This window comes from Phascolarctos cinereus, unplaced genomic scaffold (genome assembly GCF_003287225.1).
Source record: "Phascolarctos cinereus isolate Bilbo 61053 unplaced genomic scaffold, phaCin_HiC Scaffold_9;HRSCAF=440, whole genome shotgun sequence".
Lineage (NCBI taxonomy): Eukaryota > Metazoa > Chordata > Mammalia > Diprotodontia > Phascolarctidae > Phascolarctos > Phascolarctos cinereus.
In genome coordinates, this window is record NW_027556402.1 from 196,739,470 (window position 1) to 196,763,116 (window position 23,647).

The 23,647-nt window shown below is 40.3% G+C and overlaps 2 protein-coding genes across 4 annotated transcripts in view; one reads left to right on the forward strand and one right to left on the reverse strand.

Annotated features, from left to right (window-relative positions):
- Positions 1-14,780, reverse strand: part of GRK4 (G protein-coupled receptor kinase 4) — a 132,387-nt gene extending 117,607 nt beyond the window's left edge. Inside the window, exon 1 of one of the 3 annotated variants that reach the window (XM_020992169.2) lies at positions 14,623-14,780. In XM_020992169.2, the coding sequence (XP_020847828.1) occupies positions 14,623-14,674 (52 nt within the window). In that variant the 5' untranslated portion in view covers positions 14,675-14,780. The remainder of the gene's footprint in view (positions 1-14,622) is intronic. The other 2 variants (XM_020992167.2, XM_078148771.1) reach the window with 2 other exon arrangements.
- Positions 14,781-15,563: 783 nt separating this feature from the next.
- The window catches only part of NOP14 (NOP14 nucleolar protein), a 60,813-nt gene continuing 52,729 nt past the window's right edge, over positions 15,564-23,647 (forward strand). The window contains exon 1 of the mRNA XM_020992166.1: positions 15,564-15,834. Coding sequence (XP_020847825.1) covers positions 15,655-15,834 — 180 coding nt within the window. The 5' untranslated portion in view covers positions 15,564-15,654. The remainder of the gene's footprint in view (positions 15,835-23,647) is intronic.

Here is a 23,647-nt window from a genome sequence, read left to right on the forward strand (position 1 = left end):
CTCTCAGTTTGCAGATGAGGAAAGTGAGGCACAAAGAGATTTAAGTATGGTCCAAAGCCACACAAATAATAAGCGAAAGGCAGAATCTGAACTTAAAGGAAGTAGAGGTGGACAACACTATGCCCATGAAGAAAAAGTTTTTGGAGACACAGAATGATGTAGACTTATGAAAATAATGTATTTGTCCTAACAATTTAAGGAGCTATCACAAAGGAGAAGGGGGAAAGTGTTAATGAGATAAGATTACAGAGTTTTCTACCATACAGAAAAGTTCCACATAGAGTTCTGACTCAAAGCATGGAAGGGAAGATCTGTATTAAAGGAAAATGTTTTGGAATGGGGAAGAAAAAGGATAAAAATGGCCCTCGTTGGCAATATTTACACTAAGGAGGATAGGCCACTTCATTCTAAAGACCTTACCTGGGCTTAAAAAAAATGTCATAGTGTATATAGAAACTAGAAGACAGCACAGTGTTAACTCATCTTTTAATTATGACATTTCACAGGTGTTAAAATTTAAAAAAACATGTCCAATAGAACCCAATAGTGTAAGAAGACAGTCAAAACAGCTTATGCAATTTCGAGCTGTAATATTAAGCTAATATATACAAAAAACCCACCACTATATAAACAATTGCTATGATGATGGTGGTCATGATTAACAGAAAGAAGCACAAGGTCCACAAAGTCCCATTATATTGTCCTGGTTAGACATATATGGAGAATCCTACTCAGTATAACATTTTAGAAAGGACAACAACAAACTGGAACATGTCCAAAGGAAGACAATTTAGGATGGCAAAGGAATGAGAAACTACGCTATATGAGGAATGGTTCAAGGAACTGGAGATCTTTAACCTGTACAAGAGATGACTTAGGGAGGAGGATAGGATAGCTGTCATCAAAAAATATAATGGGCCATCATACAGAAGAAGTATTAGACTTGGTTGGCACAAGAGTCAGAATAAAGAACAACAGGTCAAAGTTTCAGAGAAAAAGATTTTGGTTCTACGTGAAGAATTACTTCCTTACAATTAGAACTGTTCAAAAGTAAAAAGAGCCACCTCATAAGGTGACAAGTTCCCCATCTCTAGAAGAGTTCAAAAGGAAGCTGGATGACTGTTTGTTAGAGATACTGTTAGACTCAATGACCTCTGAGATCTCTTCCAACTCTGAGGCACTATCATTCTACAAACTACGAGGACAGGTTTAAAAAACTAAAAAGCAAATAAAAATTTCTACCTTTGAGTAATGTCTCTGAAGCAGAAACATTCACAGCACTAATGAGGCTAAGCCTAAAGAAGCTAAAGTGATAGTAAGTTCACATTAATTTTTCCCTTTCTATTTAGCACTATACCATTTCAATAGCTCTCAGGGATATGTCAAAATCCTGAGGCTGCACTTCCAGGAAATCAATTACTTTTCTTAAAATTACAATGCAAAGAGAAGTAATCCTTGGAGGATATCAAGATGATAGTTTCCAAATCACTCAACAAAAACCACAATCCCCAATTTTCCTCACATTCATCCCCTTCTCTGCACATCATCTTTCTGTTAAAAGTGATTCTAAGACTTTCTATTGCTTAATAACTACTAGTTAGCATTCATAGAAGCCTTTAACATTTACAAAGTGATTTACATATATCTCATTTGATCCTCACAACAATCCCGTGAAGTAGGTGCTATTGTAATCCTCATTTTACAGATAAGGCCACTGAGGCATAGTCAACAAGGCACAGAGAAGCTAAGCGAATTGTCCAGGTTCACATAGCTAAAGAATCTGAGGCAGGATTTGAACACAGGTCTTCGAAGTATAGTTTTCTAAACTCTGCATGTCTATTTGGCATTTAAAACCCTTTACAATGATTCCAAATTACCTCTCCATATTGATTTCACATTATTCCCCCTCATACAACCTCCTTCAAGGCTCAGAAAAAAGCCAAGTCCTATGCCAGGCCCTGTTTCCTGTCCCTCCCAATTACTCTGGGTTTACTTGGTATAGATTTTGCATAGACTTCTCTAGGCACATGTTTTCCCCAGTAGAATGTAAGCTCCTTGAGGCAGAAACTGCTTCATTTTGGGTCTTTATCTACCCTGAATGCAGCCCAGGGCCCAGCACATAAGGCCAGGGACTGAACCTCTCATGTCATCAACAGGGGAAACTCCCAGATAAGGAAAATCCCAGATAAGGAAACTTAGTGAATACACACTGGCTCCTTAGGGTCTCAGAACATGGTCCCAGGTACCACCTTAAGCGACTGGCCCCAGGTTTCAGAAGTAGGACCTGAACCAAAGTCTTCCTAGCTCCAAGGCCAGCTCTCTGTCCAGACTGCAGGACATATAATGGGATCTTTAAAAAGGCTGACTGAGCTGAATTGGAAATGAATGAGAATCATGGCAAAATTATCACATACCTAATACTATGAAGGATGGGGATAGTGATGGTGGTAGATTTTTTTAAGGAATAAAAGGAAGAGTGTTAGCTTTCAGGGAATTTATAATCTACCTAGAAAGACAAAACTAGTATGCACAAAACAATTAGAATATGAGTGCTTTATCTTCCCAGCATCCAGCACTGTGTTTGACACATAGGGTTAAAGACCAGAATGGTGATTTCATTTGTATGTGGAAATCCTGGAAAAGGAAACTCCCTCTATTAATGCAGGTCAGCATATTCTCTGCAATTTATAATCTTCAAGACTTGCCTAAAGCACTGAGAGATTAGTGACGTGCCCAGAATTACACAGCTAGTAAGGACAAAGGTGGGACTTAAACAGAGGTATACTAGACTCAAAGGCCAGCTCCCTATCACTCCACCACACGGTGACGTACTTCTAAACACTGAAGTGAGTGTCAGTCGTGTTCCTATTATGTGCCTAACACTGAGTTAGGGGAAAGGAGGAAAGAGAATTTTTTAAAGGAAAAGTAAACCACACAGTCTTGTCTTTCAGGGACTTAAAACAATCTACCTGGAGAGATAAATGTAATTTTCATGAAACCACCAGAAAACAAGTAAACAGTATGGTCTAGTCTCTTCTTGTGGACTGCAGTTAGCAAAGACCTGTCTGCAGAGGCACAACCTGAATTGCACCCTGGAGGATGACTAAGATCTGCATAAGCAGAGGAACAACATTCTAGGAAGAGATATTATGCACACACAACAAACGGGTCAGTGCAAGTAGACACATTTCTTATCACATGTGCTTGCATATTTTAACATATGTGACTGACTATACGGATGTATATATGAATATAAATGGGTGAATTCAGGAGACGTTTATTAAGCATCTTCTGTGTGAACAACATTTAAGTAGATCTAAAAATGAAACTATATCCCCTGCCCTCAAGGAGCTTACATTCCATTAAGAGAGAAATACCTAACAATCTGCTACAATACAAATAACATAGTAAGTACATAAGATGGAAAGTGCTGAAGTCCAAGAAAGGAAAGGTTAATTCAAACATCTGTTAAGGGTTGCTGTGTGTTCATTAGCACATTAGGAGCTGTGAAGGTTACAAAACAAGAAGACAAGATCTCTGCTATCATGGACTTTATCATTTACTGTACTTCTGGAGTCAGTAAACAATTATCACACATAAGTAGTATTCATGATTATTCCATTTTTAAAGGCTAAACAGCCTTTTCATTCCCTTTATCAACTCTATTCAATGTCTCCAAGTCCTGTCTTTTCTTACTTTCTGTTGTTTTTTAATTTTACTTTTTCAATTAACAAGCCATTTTCTCTCCCTCCCACTGAAGAAAAAAAAAAGACAAAAAAAACCCCCCAACAATCCTTATAATAAAAATATGAACTGTCAAGCAAAGCAAATTCCCACACAGGTCATTATACAGCTAGGTCTTGATTAGTGGAAATAAGGAAACCCCTTACATAGTGGCATTATTCAAATTCACACTGCATATTTCCATTGGGCTGGAACCAATAATTATGTTTTGCTATATTTTATAACTCTACATACATGCAACCACTTTAATGAATTCATTATTTATACTAATCAGGACCTAGCTATATCTCATTCTGCATCTTAAGTCTGTCATTTCTGTCAGGGGAAAAAGGGAGTCTGTGTTATCACTGTCATCATCATCATGATCAGTCTCCTGGAATGATGTCGGGCATTGCGGTGATCAGAGCATTCCAGTCTTGCAAAGTCATCTTTACAATGTTGTTGTTATTGTATAAATCATTCTCCTAGTTATGATCGCTTCACTCTGCATCACTTCATATGGTTTTTCTTCAAAGGGAAGGAGAGAAAATGGTGGCTTGTTCATTTCAACAGTAAAGTAAAATTTAAAAAGAAAGAAAAGACAGGACTTGGCAACGTTAGATATAGATGATAAAATCTTCCTAGATTTTTCCAAACTGTCTCATGTGTCACAACACAATAGTGTCCCATTGCACTCATACATCATAATTCAGCTGCTCCCCAACTGATGGATACCTCCTTAGTTTCCAGTTCTTTGCCTCCTCAAAAAGAACTATCATATTTCTGTACCTTCCTTTGTTTCTTCAAAATGTTTCTCAGTTTTCCTTTTTTTCCCCATTCCCACTGCCAGCATTTGAACATAAGTTTACTGTCATTTCTATTTAACACATTTTAAACATATACATGACTTCTTGCTACATTATGGACACTGTGAACATTCAGTAAGTAGATGATGAAAGTAATGAATGCCTTTCAGAATGGTTTCACAAGATGTCAAAACACTGGAAAGAGAAAATTAGATAAATTAACAAGCAACAATCAGCCATACTACATGAAGAAACAACTTTATAGATAAGATATTATTAGTCATTTGAATGTTACAATGTAGTATGACAGGAAAAATTCTGAGGCTAAAACAAAATGGCATATGATGCCTTGGTCTTCCTGTACCGAATGCCTGGATTCAAGTTCCACTTCTGACACTTAACTAACCATCAGCAAGTCAGTAAGCCTCTGTGAACCTCAAGTAACTCTTAATCTAAGATTTAGACATGGCATAATCCATCTCAGTTTAGGGAATACCCACATCACGAAATAAAATCACAAGCATTTGCTGTATTCACACCGACTTAAGAATATACTTTACTTAAGTTGTGACATGGTTTAACAAATTCTTCCAAGTTTAAGAGTTATTATTTTGTTAGCTTGTTTCAGCAGTAAATTTAATCTTATAATAAAAATTAGTTTTGCCCAAAATAAAATGATTAAAGTAAAAATAATTCATTCTTATCACAAAAACCAAATATTAGTACATAAGAGATATGCAAGAGGCATGTTTTTTTAGCTTTGTACATAACTATGTGGCTGTCGAGAAATAGATGAGAAAGTATAGCATTTAAGTGAAATAATAATAATAATGATGATAATTAGTGGTAGCCCTCACAAGGTGCCAGGCACTGTGCTAAGTGCTTCACAATTATTATCTCATTTGATCCTCAGAACAACCCTGGGAGATAGGTGCTATTATTATCCCCATTTCATACATGAGGAAACTATACATACATATGTATGTCCTTGTACATTTTACCTTTGTAGTGTGTTTGTATATCTTTGTTGATGTTGTTCAGCTGTTTGAGTCCTGTCCACCTCTTTGTAATCCCATTTGGGGTTCTCTTGGCAAACATAATGGAGTGGTTTGCCATTTCCTTTTTCAGCTTATTTTACAGATGAGGAAACTAAGGCAAACAGGGTTAAGTGACTTGCCCAGCATCACACTGCTACTAAGTTTCTGAGGCTACATTTGAACCCAAGTCTTCCTGATTCCAGGCCTGCTGCTCGAAACACTGTGCCACCTACCTCTCCCCTAATTATATATTTATGTACAAACTGTTAGATAGTATTCTACCTGAAAACTATTAAGTAACCACCCTCCAAAATGCTACTTCTTTAAATCAGTGTCTTACTTCCTTTTTTTTTCTAACAACATAATAATAGGACGTCCAAAAAAAAAACTAATTGAATTGATAAACAAGGCCAAAAGCCACATTAACGTGCATATAACCCATTCATATCTCTATATTTATGCTTGCAATTTCCCAGAGATAAAAAGGGTTGAAGTTCCTGTCTTAGGAGTGAGATAGGCAACAATCCAAAGTTATTATTTAGAAAGTGACTAAAGGTCTATAAATTGGACATTCATGCCAGAAAAAAGTTCCAGTTTTTAGTCGAGCTTAAACTACATTACGAGAATAAGTGATTTTTGGCCTTCACTATCTTAATGATAATAGTCACTTCACACTTCCTTTGGCTTAAAGGTGCCTGTTATACTAAGAAATAAACAACTGTTGTAAAGCACTATTAATTGCCAACATTTTTTGGCTATTCCTAAAAAAAAGGAAGGACTTTCCAAGTATCTGGCTGTTTAAGACAAAAACTTAAGTTTTATTTGAAGTAAATCCAGGAATCTCCTACTAGCCTGACTAATATTAAGCCAACAATGTATTTTCCAGTGCCAACAGGTCAGACTATAGTCGTTGTATTACACACACACTCTGTGGAAGTTAATTTCCTAATACACAGAGCCAGATAAACCAAATGCATGTCATCATTACCAGGAAGGTCCTTACTGGGAACATGCTTCAAAAAAGGTGCCAATAACAAAACTTCAAAAGGTCTGTTTTTACTTAAATAATACTAATGCTAATAAATGTATCTCCTGAGTAAGACCAGTATCTCTGAAAAAAGAAATTTACATTTTCTAGTGTTTCTTCTTTGAAAACACTACAGATGTTGATTACAAGAGGAATTCTTAAAGCATGCCACAGTGCTTACATAAAATAAAAACAAAAGAGTGGAGAAAGATTAACTCTTCAAGCTTAGTCTCACTTTCTGTACTGTGAATCTATTATGATTTCAGGATTTCAGCACAGCATCTCTCTTATTTTTGCACTATCTGAGCCCCGTTTTTGTTTTTGCTGTTAATACGAAAGAAGATTTTTATGATATTCAATACATCCATACATATACAGATATACAGCCTTATATGTTAACGAGTATGTAGTGATCGACAATAGTGTATAACTCAAAAAAATATAAGTTCTTCACGGTCACAGGGGTACAAGGAGTATTGTTACTAGAAATAATAAAAATGGTCACACAGGAATGGAGGGACCGAGTTTGGTGTAAGTATAAGCCTTCAGTAATGGTTACTAATTCCAACCTAATTAAGGTCATTAGAGCTTCCCTTTCCTCTTTAAAAAAAAAAAAGTAATAAGTGTCACCTTAGAAAAATTCTTGGGGGCTTGAATAATAACTTAAGAAATTATCTCTCCATGAAGTGACCAAATTTTATAACGACAATCTCTCCTAACAAAGAAATCTGAGGCTCATTGCTCACAGTGAAGCAACTGATTAACAATCTAAACAACATGGAGTTTGCAGCATTACTTCATTGATAAATTGAAATTTTATATTTTAAAACCACTAAAGTCATAATCTTTTATAGCAAAATAAAATGTCAGTCTTGTACAATTTAACATCTGAATAACTGGAATCTTTCTAGTTATTCTTTCTAAAATACAAGGACTAGTCCAGTTTTAATATTTTTACTTTGCAAACTATTCGTAAATGGAGAAATTCGTTTTATAAAGGCTATAAACAACTTTGTGGAAAAGCAATAATTAGCACTCTCCTTCACATTCCTAGTCATTTGCTTATTCAACTGAACTAAATTTTATTTAAAACTGGAATCACTGAGGCATGGGAGAAGGAGTTCCTGTCTCCCCAGCTGTATGACCTTGGGCAAGTCACTAAACCTGAGCCTTTGTCTCCTTATCAGTAGTAAAATGGGGTTAAACAATCCTTGTATTTTAACCTGACTCTTAGGGGGATTGTGAGGATCAAATGAAAGGAGAGGCACAAGACCTTTGTGACCATAAAGTACCATATTAAAAATATTGTGATTCTCAGACAACACAAAATCTCAGACAAAATATAATTTCTTGCTGGGTATTATTAATTTTAGTCAGACATATCAGTATTAAAACTAGTATCTTATCCTTTAAGTCCTCTCTTCTATCAGTAGGAAGTATAATAATATCTTATATTCATACAGCTCTTTATGGTTTGCAAAAGTGTTTTCCTCACAACCCTGTGAAATAGCTGAGCCTCCTAAGGCCAGTGCCCCTTCCCCAACACTAGTCTAACACCTCCATTTATACAGAATATCCAAGGTGCTTGAGTGATCCAAGAGAATCTATACAGGCTTCACGAACACCAAGTAGGAAGAGATAAAAGAGAGGAGCAATAATAATGAAATTAACTCTATAAAACCCAACATATAGCAGGGATTCTTAACCTTTTTTTTGCGTGTCAAGAGCTCCTATGGCAATCTGGTGAAGTCTACAGACCTCTTTCCCAGAACAATGCTTTTCTGCATAAAATAAAATAGGCTGAATTATAAGAGAAACCAATTACATCGAAAAAACAATTATCAAAATATTTTTAAAAGTTCAATAACCTCAAATTAAAAACTTTGATCTATACAGATCCAGTGTTGAATACTATTTGACTTGAAATTCTTTAATAGAACCCATAAACGCTGGTCTTGGGAAGCTGGGATAAAGGGTAAATGAGGGAAATTTTAGAGCAAACTAGAAAAAATTAAGTCATCAACTGGATGATCCTGTGGCTATCTTAACCTCAACATATCCAGATCTGAAATCATTAACTTTTCCTACAAACCCCATCTGTTCTTCCTTTATTTCCCTGTTACTGTCAAGGATACCCCCAACTTCCCAGTCACCCAAGCTTGCAACTTAGGTGTCAAGTCTCTCCTCCACTCTGGTCCAAAACCACCATCTAGTTATCAAAGTGGTCTTTCTCATTATCTAATTCTCTAACTTCCTAAGTCTCTGATCATGTCATTACCCATCAACATAAGATTCATTGAGTCTCTATGGACTCAAGGATCAAACACAAGGTCCTCTGTTTGGCTTTTAAAGCCCTTCACAACCTGGCCCCTTCCTGCCTTTCCAGTTTTCTCATACCTCATTCCTGTCTACCTCCTGTCTACCTACTCCTCCATGCAGTGATACTGGCCTCCTTGCCATTCCTCCCAATCCAGGGAAGGCGGGTGGGGTTCACAGGCTCTCCCCTATTCCTGGAGTTCACTAACTTCTCCTCTCTGCTTTCTGGCTTCCTTCCAGGCTCAGCTAGAATCCAGTTTTCTTCAAGAAGCCTTCCCCTTAATACCGGTGCCTTCCTTCTGAGATTATCTCCAATTTACTCTGGTATATACCTTATTTGTACACAGTTGTTAATAAATTGTTCCCCTCGTTAGATTGAGAGCCTTTCTTTGTGCCCCCTGTGCTTAGACACTTAAATTCTTGCTGACTTCACTATTTCAATCTGTAGTTATGAGTAAGAAATATTTAATACACAACTGTATTTAATACTGAATTTTTTTGCTAATTCAATTAACATGTATTAAGCACCCTAAACATGCTCTCCCTAAAGTTACCACTTACCTCCAAATTGCCAAATTCTGTGGGCCTTTTCTTATTTCCTCAACCTTTCTGCATCATTTAATGCTGTTGACCACCCTCTACTCCTAGATATTCTGTCTTCTCCAGGTTTCCATGACACTGTTTCCCAACTTCCCAACTATGCAAACACTCCTCAAAATTCTTTGCTAATCATCACCAATATCTCATGCTCTAAAAGTAGGCATACCTCAACTCTCTGACTGGGGATCTTTTCTCTTCTTCCTCTCCACTCTTTCTCTTGGTGACCTTGCACTCGTGTGGGTTCATTTACCATCTCCATGCAAACGACTCCCAGACCTTACTTACAAAGCTAGCTCTTAATCAACTACAGGCATCATCAAATTTCTTGTGGAAATCTCAAACTGGATGCCTTATACACATTTCAAACTCCATATGTCCAAAAGAAATTGAGCTCAATATTTTTCACTTCCAAACTTTCTTATTTCTGTTAAGTGTACCTGTCAGTCAATAACCATTAAATGCTTAATATGTACTAGGCACCATCCTTTTTTCCAGTCACCCAAGTCTGCAACCTCAGTCACCCTTAACTTTTCATTGTCCCTCACCCCACATATCCAGTCAGTTGCCAGTCAACTTTAACCCCATATCAGCTCCTGCATCTGTCTACTTCTTTCCACTTACCCAGCCATCACTGATTCAGAGTGCTCATCACCTCTCACCTTGACTACTGCAGCAGCCTCCTAATTGCTGTCCTTGCCTCCAGTCTCCCTTCTCCAGTCCATCCTCCAAAGAGCTATCAAAGTGATTTTCCTAAAACTAGGACTAGCTATGTTACTCCTCTGCTCAATAAGCTCCAGCAGCTCTGGCACCAGGATCAAATATAAATGGCACTATTTAGCAAGAAGACACGAAGAGCCTTTTACAACCAGGCTCCAGCTGATCTTTCCAGGCTTTCTAAACATTATTAGCCCACTTTCTACAATCCAGCCAAACTGCCTTTTTTCCCCCCATTCCTCATACAAGACATTGCCTTTCTTCCATATCCATTCCTTCACTTCCATCTCTAGCTTCCTTCACAGCTTAGCTGAAGTTCCAGTTCCTCCATAAGACCCTTCCTGATCCCCCTCATCTGCCTAGGAAACTTAGACCCTCCACATTATCTTGTATTTACACGCATACAAGCTGTAGTAAGCTCACTGATAGGCAGAAGTATCTTCAATACCCAGCACGGTGCCTGGCACACAGTATGTGTTTAATAAATGTTGCCTGACTGACCGAAGGCACTAAGCTATGTTCTAGGGGTACAGAGGCCAAAAAATAAGAAACAAAAAGTACCAATTCTGAAAAAAACTTACCATCTAAAGGTGTTCCAGGGGATTCCCTAGCCCTCATATCAGGTGAAACATTTAAGTTCTCTGGCAAGTGAGATGTAGATTATGGTTTGATAAATGCTTTTATAAAAAACTATGCATTTTAAACATAAACAACTGAGATCAGGTTCTCTACCCATTTTTATAGCTGTTATTAGAGCTTTCAGTCTCAAATCAGTTTTCCTATTTAAAAATCAAGAATAACTTTTTTCATCTATTTTCCTCACAAATGTTTTGAAGACTCCACTTTTTGAGAGAGCCAGCAGGTCAAGAAGACCTGGATTCAAATCCAGTCACATCCTTACTAGATTAACCCTGGACAAGTCACTAATTCTACACCTCTCTGGTACAGGTCCTCATCACCTCACGCCTAGACTGTTCCAGGAGCCTGCTTGGTTGGTCTTCCTGCCACAAGCCTCTCTCCATTCCTGTTCATCCTGCTCCATTCAGCTGCCAAAGTGGTTTTCCTAAAGTGCAGGCCTATGTCACCCCCACACTCAATAAACTCCTGTGGCTTCCTATCATCTCCAGGATCAAATACAAAATCCTCTGTTAGGTGTTCAAAGCCCTTCATAACCTGGCCCCGCTTATCTTTATTTTCTTACATGTTATACAGTCTCTACCACCACACACTAGTCAACTCAGTGGCTTCCTTTCTGCTCATGAACAAAACACTCAGTCTCCTAGCTCTGGGCATTTTCTCTGGCTATCTCTCTTTGCTGGAAATGTTCTCTCCTCATCTCTGCCTCTTGGCTTCCTTCAAGTCCCAGCTAAAATGACAGCCTTTTCCAATCCCTCTTAATTCTAGTGCCTTCCCTCCAGCGACAGTTTACTCCTGATCCTATAGGTAACTTGTTTATATATAGTCGTTTGTATGTTGACCCTCCATTATTGTAAACTCCTCCAATGCAGAGACCTTTTTGGCCTTTCTTTGTATGACCAGCACTTAGTCCAGAGCCAGGTGCATAGCAGGCACTTAATAAATGCTTACTGATGGATCTAACTCTCTGTACCCCGAGGCAACTTGTAAAGACTTAAATTGTAGAGCCAGTAACTACCTGCAAAGGTAAAAGAACTTTCCTCAAGGAAATTCCCCTAAACCAATGAAGTCAGGATCCCTCTCCACTACTCTTCCCAACAAGCACCAAGGAACAGTTAAAACCAAAGTGATTTTCCGAAAGTACAGATCTGACCACATCATTCACCTATTCAATCAACCTCTAAAAAAAACTTAACTCTGTTCATCATTTAAAACTCTTTACAACCTGACTCCAATTTTGGAATCTGGTTTCCTTCAAGTCTTAGTTCAAGCCCAGCCTTCTACATGAAGCCTTTCCTACTTCCCCATCCCCTACGCGTACCCCCATAGCTAATGGTTTCCCCAACAAGTCACCTGATCAATTTGTATCTATTCTGTTTCTATTTCATATACATGTCACCCAGGCTAGACCCTAAGCTTGAGGTCAAGGATGGTTTCACCTTTGCCTTTGTATCCCTAGTACCTAGCATAGTGCCTGGCACTTTGTAGGTGCTTAAATAATGCTTACAGACTGATTATATTGTTTTTAGTAATCAGTGACTTTTCAATTTAAAACTTGCACAATGCCTATGGATTAATGTTATTCCAGGAGTCCCTGTACATTTTCAGTCCAACATTCAGTCCTTTTATCAAGGTCTCTGAATGAAAAATGTATTGATGCAGTTGATAACTGATGCTCTTCCCAAAAGCCTCTCAGGAGATAAAAGGAAAAAAAAGCATTAAACTTTCATAAAGAAGAAAAAAGGATGAAAAATGAGATTTAAGATATGTGTGCTCCAAATGAACATCTTCAACACAACTTAATGCAATTTTCTATTTGATGGGATGAATTATTGATGCTGTCTAGTATGACATCAACAGAAACAGCACATTCCTGACCTCGACAGTTTTGGCTAATGAACCAAAAGCCCAAATAGATTATACAATTCAACTATCCTTTCAGGTTCTCTGAAAGCATGCACAATTGGTAATGAATCCACAGTTTATTTACATTTGTTAAGGAAAACAAAAGTAAAGCAGCAATATTATTCCAAGGAAATGAATAGAAATTGCTAACTTGGGGCAAGTAAAGAGCTCTGGGAAATAAATGTGGCAGAGACTAGAACTCTATGCCTGATTATAAGGAGAGGGAGACAACCTACTTTATTTAGTGCTAGGACTACTACAGTAGGCTCCCAAACCAGATAGTTTGACCAAGTGCTGGTTTAGTATTGATCCACAGTGAATTATTTGAACACGAATATGAATTAAACTAACTTGTTTGTCTGTTGCCACATCATAACAACAACAACAACAACAACAACATGGTTTTAGCAGAATCACTGCCCAAAAAAAAGCTATTAAAATTTAAAAACTAATTTTAAAATACCAGGCTGTCCCCCATGCCTGGAATGCACTCCCCCTTTGCCTCCCTTTCTCAGAATCCCTAATTTTCTTCAAGCCTAATAAATTCAAGTGCCATCTTCCACACTATGCCTTTCCTGATCCCCGAAGTGATTAGTGCCTTCTCCCCAAAATCACCTTCTTTTTTGCATATACCTATAAGTACACGTATATGTATGTCTTCCTCATCTAGACCGAAAGCTCCTGTTTTCACTTTTATCTTTGTAATCCCAAAGCCTATGTGCCTGACTCACTGCAGGCACTGAATAAATGCTTGTGAATTTAACACAGATCTAGTGCAATCGCCCAGGGTAGTTTCCAATGTCATTTTCTCAGACCTTTAAAGGCCACCACATATTAAACAAATGACTGATTAGACTCGAGAGCTTAAGTAGATCCGACTTCCCTTCCTTCCCAACAGGTTATTATGTACAATCCAAACAGGCTCACTTGAGCTACGCTGGTGAGACTAGATAAAACAGAGGAAGAGCAGAACTAGGAATGCAATTCCAGTGATCAGAGTTCTAAGAAACACTCTGCTTGTATTTGCCATTAGATTTTAAGCAGAGTAAGGAACAGGATAAGAAGGCAAGAGATAGTAAGTCCTTCCTTACACAATGGTTAAAACAAACACTCCGCGGCTAGTCAGAAGTTCCGGGAGAATTTAGTCCAGCATTTGTAGTTTCTATAAAGGCCTGAAAGAATGGGTGGTGAGGCGCCCGGAGAAGGAGGGGATAGCGAGGAGGGAGAGCTGGGGGAGCGGAGAGGGTCGGGGGAGAGCGGAGAGGGTGGGGGGGAGGAGAGAGAGAAGGAGGAGGAGGAGAGAGAACAGTGGGAGAGGGGAGCTATAAGTGGGGGAAGGGGAGGGGAGAGGAGCAGACGGAGAGCCGAGGAAGAAGGTGGAGATAGAAGGGGAGGGTGTGGAGAGATAAGAGAGGGAGAGGAGGTAGAGAGAGAAGAGCAGAATAAGGCAATAGAGAGGGGAGAGTAAAAGCGGGAAGAGAGAATGGAAAGGGGGAGAAGGTGGAAAAGAATTGGAGAAAAGGTGGGGATCGAGGAGAGAAGGAGAAGTAGGAAGAGAAGAGGTGCCGGAGGAGAGAAGATGGGAAGCAGGGAAAACAGAAGGCAAAGGAGAGAGAACAGGGAGAAAAGAAGGGGAGAGAAAAAAAAGAGAAAAGAGGGAGAGCGGAGAGAAATGAGGGGGAAAAGGAGGGGAGAGGGCAAGGAACTAGGGGAGAAGAGGGGGACACGGGAAGAGGAGGGGGAGAGAGAAGGGAACAGGAGGAGAGGGGTGAGAAAGTCAGGGGAGAGCAGGGAAGGAGAGCGCATGTCTCGCAGCCCACCGGGCGCACCTGGGCGCCCCGCCCGCAGCCGCCCTCACCTTCCCGGGCTTTGAGAAGCACCGTGTTGGCCACGATGTTCTCAATCTCCATGATCAGCCTCTGCCGCCGCCGCCGCCGCCGCTGGGGAGGAGCCGCAGCCTCCGAGGCGCATCTCTCTCCCGGTGCCGGCGCCAGTCCCGGAGCGAGGCACTCCCACCGCGACCCCGGGGAGACGCGTCTCCGCCACCGCCCCCGGCCCGCCCCCGGCGCTAGAGGGTGTAGGGGGAAGCCGGTGCCTGCCGCTGCCGCCCGCGGGCAGGAGAGGGGGAACCGCCGCCGCCGCCGGCCGGCCGGCCGAGGGGCCGGGGCCGAAGGAAGGGAGGAGCTCGGCGGGTGCGGGTCACGGCTTCCTCGCCTTCGCGGCTGCAAACGCCGTCGCCGCTGCCGCCTCCCCGGCTCTCCTCAGCCCCATAGTCCAAGCGGGCCCGTTCCCGGGCCCCGTCAAGTTCCAAATGCCTGACCCATCGTGGCCGCCTCCTTCTCTCCCCCCCGGGGGAGGAGCCCAGGAGGCTGAGGCACCGCCTACTCCGCCCCCGCGGCCTCGTAGGCCCTCCCCGGCTCTGTTCCTCCTCCACCGCTCCTCCTCCGCGAGCGTCCAAAGGCTTCCCTCCGCTAGGGGGACCCCAAGCGCTGGGTCCGCCCACCCTGCGGCCTGTAGACTCGCCAGCATGCGCGCGCTGGAGACTACAACTACCCGAGGGCTACACGGTAGCTGGAATAGGGAGATTCACGGGGAGTGTCCCGGAAGTAAATTGCTGAGCCTTCTGGGAATTGTGGTCCCGTAGAGGGACCGCAGTTGACCCCAACTGGACTCAAGGGAGGATTGCATGCTGGGATTTGTAGGTTCCTAATAGACCTTCGCGAGATCTGGGAAGGAGGAAGGTTCAGTTGTCGCGAGAGTTAGTCGTCAGTCGTCAGGTGGCGTGGCTGCGCACGTTGTTGCCTCGGTGCCGGGTCTGTCTCAGCTTCCCTCCTTTGTTGCCGGGATATCGCCGAGTCCGCTGGCTCTGTGGGAAGCCTGTGCGTGCACTATGGGCAAAGCCAGGGGCAAGGCCCTGGGGAGTCGGGCCGGAGGCCGGAAGGCCAAGCCCCCCGCCAACCCCAACCCCTTCGAGGTCAAGATCAACCGGCAGAAGTTCCAGATCCTGGGAAGGAAAACGCGCCACGACGTGGGCCTGCCGGGGATATCCAGAGCCAAGGCCATCAAGAAGGTGAGGGCCCTGTCCGGGAAGCCCAGGGATGGGGCCGGGATCAAGCTCCGTGGAATTGCGAGTTGGGAGGGAGGGGCCTTGGCCGCCCATCTTCGTGTTGAAAATTCCCGGGGTCCCTCCAGGCCCACGAAGCTTAATAGCATCGCTGATAACCAGGGTGCCTCCCGTCCCAAGGACACCTGGGTGGGCTCTCGGCAGGACACCGGGTCAGGCCTTTCTGATCTCATTTTCCAGCCTGTTCTCACTGTTACCCTTTGACTTGACACTAGTCTGTGCACTGGTTCCCGTCCTTGCCCTGCTCTCCTTCATTTACCTACCTACCCCCCGTGCCTGGAATGAACAGCCCGCCCCCCACGTCCAAATAGATCTCCCGACTCAGATTTCTCTTTGAACTTTAGCCGCCCGTTTCCTTTGGACTGATCTCATTTTCCTCATTGTTGTTGGATTTTAAGTTATTTGAAAGCAGCTTCAGTGCCATCGAATAATAGTAATAATATTAACTAGCATCTACATAGTTCTTGCAGTGTGCCAGGCAGGTGCCAGGTGTTATTATTATCTCTTTTTTTTTAGTTGTGTAAACTGAGGCGTTTGCCCAACAGTGAGCCGTCTAGCTGCCTCTGTATTCTAGCATGCTTTATGTTCTTAGTGCTTAAGTTAGGTGCTAAATAGGATGAGACTGGGTATGTAATTTTATTGGTGAAGAGAACTGAACTCCTAGGTGATGAAACTCCCTCCCTCCAATGCAGGTTTGCATCTTTTTTGCTACAGTCTTAAAAGAGTTGTTTATAGCACTGAAGTTACATAACTTGCCCAGGGTCACACAGATCTGAGGCCCAAGAGGGTCATTCTTGAGATTATACAGAAAGGCCTGACACCTTAGAGAGCCCTTTTCCCTCTGGACATATTTTATCCAGAGTTGTTGCCTAACCTATTCATCACAGCTCAGCAAACATTTATTCTGGGGTCTGCTGTGTGTGGGGATTATGGTGCTAAGGTTATATATAAGAAAAAGATCCCCCCTGGGAGCTAACTTTGATAAAATGGAAATAGCTCTGAGATGGAGTCCTGACTACCTAAACGATGTGACTTAAGGTGAGTCGCTACTCTCAGCCCTAGATGCCAGTACCTACATTAGCTATCTCATGGGCTTAAGGCTCAAGTAAGATAGTAGCTATAAAACCTTGTGTAGGCTGTTGTTATTGGGAGGGGAGAATGAAGATGGGTAAACAGCTGACTAGAATGTATCTCAAAATTTTTAAGGGGATAGGAGAACACAGTGACCTGAGAGATTCAAGGAGGGACAGGGATTACTTCTAGTTGGTGGAATCAAGGAAAGGATGCTAACTTTAACTCTTATTCCTTTGGACGGTGTTCTTAATTCTTCAAAAGCCATTTCTTATGATGACAATGATAATAATAATTAGTAACTACTAATATTCACATAGAGCTTACTGTGTGCCGCTCTTTGCTAGGTGTTTTACAGTCATCTCATTTGATCCTCACAACAACCCTGAGAGGTAGGTGCTATTCTTATCCCCATTTTAGAGATGAGGAAGCTGAGGCAAACGGGTTGACTTGCCCAGGGTCACATAGCTAGTAAACTTTTGAGGTGATATTTGAACTTAGATCTTCTTGACTCCAGGACCAGTGCACTATGCAGTGTCCCCTAGTTAGCCCTTCACTGCTACTCAACAGACTTTTATATTTATCTCTTTTTGATTCTTTAACTCATTCCCCACAATTACTATTTCAAATCTTGCCCTCTTTCTTCAGGCCCCCAATTCTAGTCTTATCCTCTAAATTCCTGGAACACTTCACTTCCTATTTACTAAAATTTCACTTTAGACTGTGAGTTCCTTGAGAGCAGGAACTAATCTCTTGCCTTTCTTTGTATCCACAGCTATTACAGTGCCTGGCACATTGTAGATGCTTAATAAACGTTTTTTAACTGAGATTGATCCAAGGTATCTTCAGTCTGATAAACAACTGATTTGTAAGCTCCTTCTACTGGTACGGTAGAAAAGGTTCTGGCTTTGGAATTAAGAAGACAAGAGTCCTAGTCTGCCTCTGTCACTGTAATCTGTGTGACCTTGGGCAAGTCACTAAACCATTGTAGGTCTCAGTTTCCTCATCTGTAAAATGAAGAGGGTGGACCAGATGGCCTCTAAGGTCTCTTCCAGCTCTAAATCTATGATCCCGTGTCAGAGCTTTTTATTGACTATACTCATCATTTTCTCTTTGCTTCCAGTTTCAGAGAAATTCCATAATTAACTCTGCTACTTCTGTGGTGTCATTTCTTCAGTTTTTCCTTTTCCATATGGGTGGGATGTCATAGATTTAGGGTTGCAAAGGACCTTTGAAATCATTTGATAAACCACTTCATATTATGCTTATTCATTTCAATTTATCCTCCTCTACCAGCTCCTTTTCCTCTATCTACAAACATGGCCAAGTTTCTCCATCCTAAAACAAAAGAAAAAACTTCCTTCAACCTTTTTAATCCTCAAAATACTGTCCTTTCTTCTGTTCCTTCAGAAATTTGTAAATTCAATGCCTCACCCTTATTACCCATTCACACTTTAGCTCCTTGTAGTCTTGCTTCTGTCCTTGCCACTTCTAAAGTTACTCTTTCATTGGTCACTGTTGATCTCCTGATCAGCAGATTAGTATGAATCTTCCTCAAGCATAGAACTAATGATGCAAAAACCCTGCTCAAAATCCTTCAAAGCTTATTATAGACCAAAAAATACTAAGACTTCATAGCTACCGTGTATGGGTAGAATTTGTACCTGAGTTTGGGTTAAGTTCAACACACTTCATAGACCATTTAGCTTCTTTAAATAAAAGACTACCTTTTCTTCAATGTTTAATTAACTTGGACTTGAATCCAGGTCTTTTGACTACAGGCCAAGTGTCTTTTCAATACATAACTATTTGTTTTCTCCTTTTAAAAATAAAGTAGAAGATCTTTGGAGAAGGGTAGAATTTACGACCAAATGGGAGATAGAGAACATTATGAAATAAAAAATGAACAATTTTGATGACATTAAACTGAAAAGTTTTTGCACAAATAAAGCCAATGCATCCAAGATCAGGAGGGAAGCAGAAAACTGGGAAAGAATTTTTACAACCAGTGTCTGATAAAGGCCTCATTTCTAAAATGTATAGAGAACTAAGTCAAATTTATAAGAATACAAGTCATTCCCCAATTGAGAAATGGTCAAAGGATATGAACAGGCAGTTCTCAGAGGAAGAAACTAAAGCTATCTATAGTCCTATGAAAAAATGTTCTAAATCACTATTGATTAGAGAAGTGCAAATCCAAACGACTCTGAGGTACCACATCACACCTATCAGATTGGTTAACATGACAAAACAGGACAATGATAAATGTTGGAGAAGATGTGGGAAAATTGGAACACTGATACATTGTTGGTGGAGTTGTGAAATGATCCCACCATTTTGGAGAGCAGTTTGGGGCTATGCCCAGAGGGCTATAAAATTGTGCATACCCTTTAACCCAGCAATACCACTTATAGATCTGTATCTCAAAGAGATTATGAAAATGGAGAAAGGACCCACATGTACAAAAATATTTGTACCAGCTCATTTTCTGGTGGAAAGAATTGGAAATTGAGGGGATGCTCATCAATTGGGTAATGGCTGAATAAGTTGTAGTATATGAATGTAATGGAATACTGTTGTGCTATAAGAAATGATAAGAGGGGGTGGACTTCAGAAAAACCTGGAAAGACTTACATGAACTGATGCAGAGTGAAATGAGCAGAATTAGGAAAACATTGTACATGGTAACAGCCACATTATAGGATGACTGACTTTGATAGACTTGGCTCTTCACAGCAATGAAAGAATCTAAGACAACTCCAAAAGATGGGAATTGCTGTCCATACCCAGAGAAAGAAATATGGAGTCTGAAGGCAAATGGAAGCTTACTATTTGCTCTCCTTTTTCTTTGTTGTTTTGTTTTATTGCTTTATTCTCATGGTTTTTCCCATTAGTTCTAATTGTTCTTTACATCATGACTAATGGGAAAATATGGTTAACATGAATGTATATGTAGAGCCTGTATCAGATTGTATGCTGTCTGAGGGTGGGGGTGCGGGTGGAGTTGAGAAATGGGAGGAGAAAATTTAAAACTCAAAAGCTTATGGAAGTGAATGTTGAAAACTAAAAATAAATTAGTTAATTAAAAAATCGCAATAAAAAATTAAAATAAAGTAGGTGTCCTAGAGACAAGGAACTGATCCAGTCCGGCTTGGAGGTCCCTTTCATTCCCAGGCAGAAGAACAGATATAAGTGCAGAGACCTTACTTACAGTATCAGTGGGAGGGCAGAACAATAATACACATTTAAATGTAGTAATGTGGTCCCAGAAATCTGAGGCTTTCAAACAATCTCCCTATTAGATGATAATTCTGTGGGTAATTAGGCTCAATTAAGTGGGCAACTATTAGACATAAATCTCCACGGTTTTTTTGCTTGGCTTTCTCTTGTTTTCCCACTCTCTGGTTAACTGTAATTGAATACATATTTGAACTGATTGTTATATTTTTATCATCAGCAGCTAGCTACTCACACCCTTATATGTGGTATACTTTCCCCTATTCATACTGTTTTGTACCTGAAATACCCTCCCTTCCAAGTGTTGAAATACTGCTTATTCTTAAAGACTCAGGTCAAATGATAGCTTCTCCATAAAGTCTTCCTTGTGGTTAGAACAAGTCTTTGCCTCATCAGATTTCACACAGTACTTTGTACTACTTTTGCATGTATATGATATAGTAATTGTATGTGTAGTTGTATATGCTTTCTTTTCCTGCCAGATTGTAAGCTTGGTAAGGGTGGAGAAATGGCTTACTTCACATTACTCTGCCCCTAGAAGGTGCTTCACAAACATTGGATTGAGTTGTTGAAAATGATCTCATAGAAAGTACTGCAGACAGAGCTGATTTCTTTAAAGGAAACAGAACTAACAGTTGGAAGGAATGGTACATTGTGGCCTGTATAGCTGTATTTTGTTGTCAGCAGTGCCTTATTCAACTTTATTTAGGTACAAACTAAGATTTGTTGTTGACCCTGTTTGGGGTTTTCTTGGCAAAGCTACTGGATTGGTTTGCCATTTCCTTCTCCAGCAAACAGGGTTAAGTGACTTGCATGACTTACGCAAGGTCACACAGCTGCTAAGTATCTGAGGCCGGATTTGAACTCATAAAGATGAGTCTTCCTGTTTCTAAGCCTAGCGCTCTAATCACTGTGCCACCTAGCTGCCCTCAAATTAAGGTACCACATGCAGAATATAGTATGTACTTAACGTAGCACCAAGGCTGACTTATTTCTTTTCTTCTTTAATTAACCTCTACCTTTCTCAGTCTTAATGTCATGAACAAATTTAGAAAAGACCTACTTTGATAGGTAAGAACCAGAACGTGATTTTGTTTACACATTCACAGTAAGATATTTGAAACATCAATATTTGGATGTGTGTGTGTGTGCGCATACACATGCACACATGTGTATATATCTTCTTAATTAAATGGATATGTATATCTTTAACTTGCCTGTCTCACTAGATTATAAACCATTTAAGAGCAGAGATTCTGTTCAGTGTTCATTATGGTCCTTGTAAAATCCAATCTAGTATTTGAACTCAGTGGACTCTTGGTAAATATGGAAAATGCTTGTGTGCTTTTAGAATGAGAATGGGAGTGTGAATAGTGTTTTGTTGTTGATTTCCATAGGCAGGATGGTCAAATTAGAATCTTATGAAGATGGAGTTTTCTGTATCCACAGAATATACAAAGAAAACTTTTTCTTTGAATCTGAAAAATCTACTCAGTGGGATACATATATCAAGGAATGAGCTGGGTTTTTTCAGGTGTGGGGAGCAAAAAGGTCAAGAAAGATGAAGAGTGGTTTTTCTCCTAGGTTTTGGAGTTTAAAGTGTAACAGATTGCTTTCATTTGTAACCTACTGCAGTTAGACCTTTCTTTGCCTTTTGGGGTGCCAACAGCAAATAAGATTAATAAAGACCAGATGGTTTGAGAACTTCATAATGGTTTGCAAAGATCAGTTACATAAGTTACCATTTTTTGTTCTTAGAAGGCTCAGAATTAAATTGAAATTGAATTATGTTTTCTAGGTGCTTCTTTAAGACTAAATAGGTAGGGGCCAGCTAGGTGGCGCAGTGGATAGAGCACTGGCCCTGGAGTCAGGAAGATCTGAGTTCAAATCCAGCCTCAGACATATAACACTTACTACCTGTGTGACTCTGAGCAAATTACTTAATCTCAATTGCCTCACCCCCCCCAAAAAAAGACTAAATAGGTAATAACACATCCATATCCAGTATATACAGTGTAAGCGTAAAGTAAGTGTGTACCAACTAGTATGAATGCTAGGGCAATATGTTGTTGCAGTGATGAAATATAAAACAGTGCAAGCTAAGGAGTTCAGAATTAAATTGTATTAGAAATTAGATGCTTCATGGAATTAGTTGAATGGGACAGGAACAGAGAACATAGAGAACATTTAAAATGTATAAAGATGAAGATTCAAGGCTAGAATAAACCATAGCGGAATAACCACTAGCTAAACAGAGCCTAACAGTCAGTCAGACTGTGCTATTGAGACTTTTGAAGCTGAATTGGTTAACCTCACTGGTGATTTGATGAAATCAGACCATAAACTAAATTACAAAGTATAATAAGTTTTCATAGGTCATATTCAACTTTGACTCAGAGTCAGAGAAGAGGAAGAAATCTCAGCAGTTATCTAGTTATTCTCCTTTCTGCCTGTCTGACTTACCCTTTGGTACCGTTGCAGACTGGAAAGGGCCTCATCGCCTTCCAGTATTCTGGCTTTGGAATTTGTCTCATCTCACCTTTATTTCACTAGACTTTCAGCTCAGACGTTCTTGATTTTACTACATTCCTGTATGACACAGAGACATTTAAAGCTAACTTGACCTTTCCCACCAGCATTCAGTTCCATTTAGTCAGCAGTCAGTAAGCATTTATTAAGCACCTACCGTCTACTGTGCTGTTATATTCAAGTACAAAAAAATTAAATCATCCGTACTCATAGGAGTTTCTATTCTGATGGGGGAGACAAGTAAATACATATAGCATAAGTAAATATAAACATATACAAAGTAGTTAAATACAAAGTAGTTTAGAAGGGAGAGTACTAGTAGTTGGGATCAAGAAAAACTTCCTTCAGAAGATGATGCTTAAGGTGCTTTTTTTTTCCCTTTGGAAAAATAGAATGTTTATTTACATAAGTCATCCTCAATCATATCCATATTTTCTTTTGATTCAAAAGTGCTTTAAAAAAAAGTATCAGGTACTTCTTCCCACCCTCCACCCTTTTCACTAGTGTTTTCACCAAATCATATCAAAAATGTCAAGGTCATCTGCTGCATACCAGGCCATCACCAGTAGTCCTGACTTCTGTCTTGCCCTTAGCCTTCAGTGACTCAGGAGGGGGGGGAGGGGCTGATCATGTTGCACAACTCTTCCTCACTTAAATGCAATTTATGTGCAAGTCAAGACATCATCCCACGATGTCACTGGTCCTCTTTGAAAACAAAAGACAGACTGCAAAAAACTCTCTTGAACTACACGTGATGTTCTAAGCTATGTGGTCCCTGTAATGAGATTCCCTCAATCACTATTAATATGTGCAAAGATATCATTTGTGTTATAGAAAAATTATGATATATGCCTTGTACTTACGTGCGCAAGTACAGGTTGTCAGCAGCAATGGCTGTGCTGTTACTCATCAGCTTCCTGAC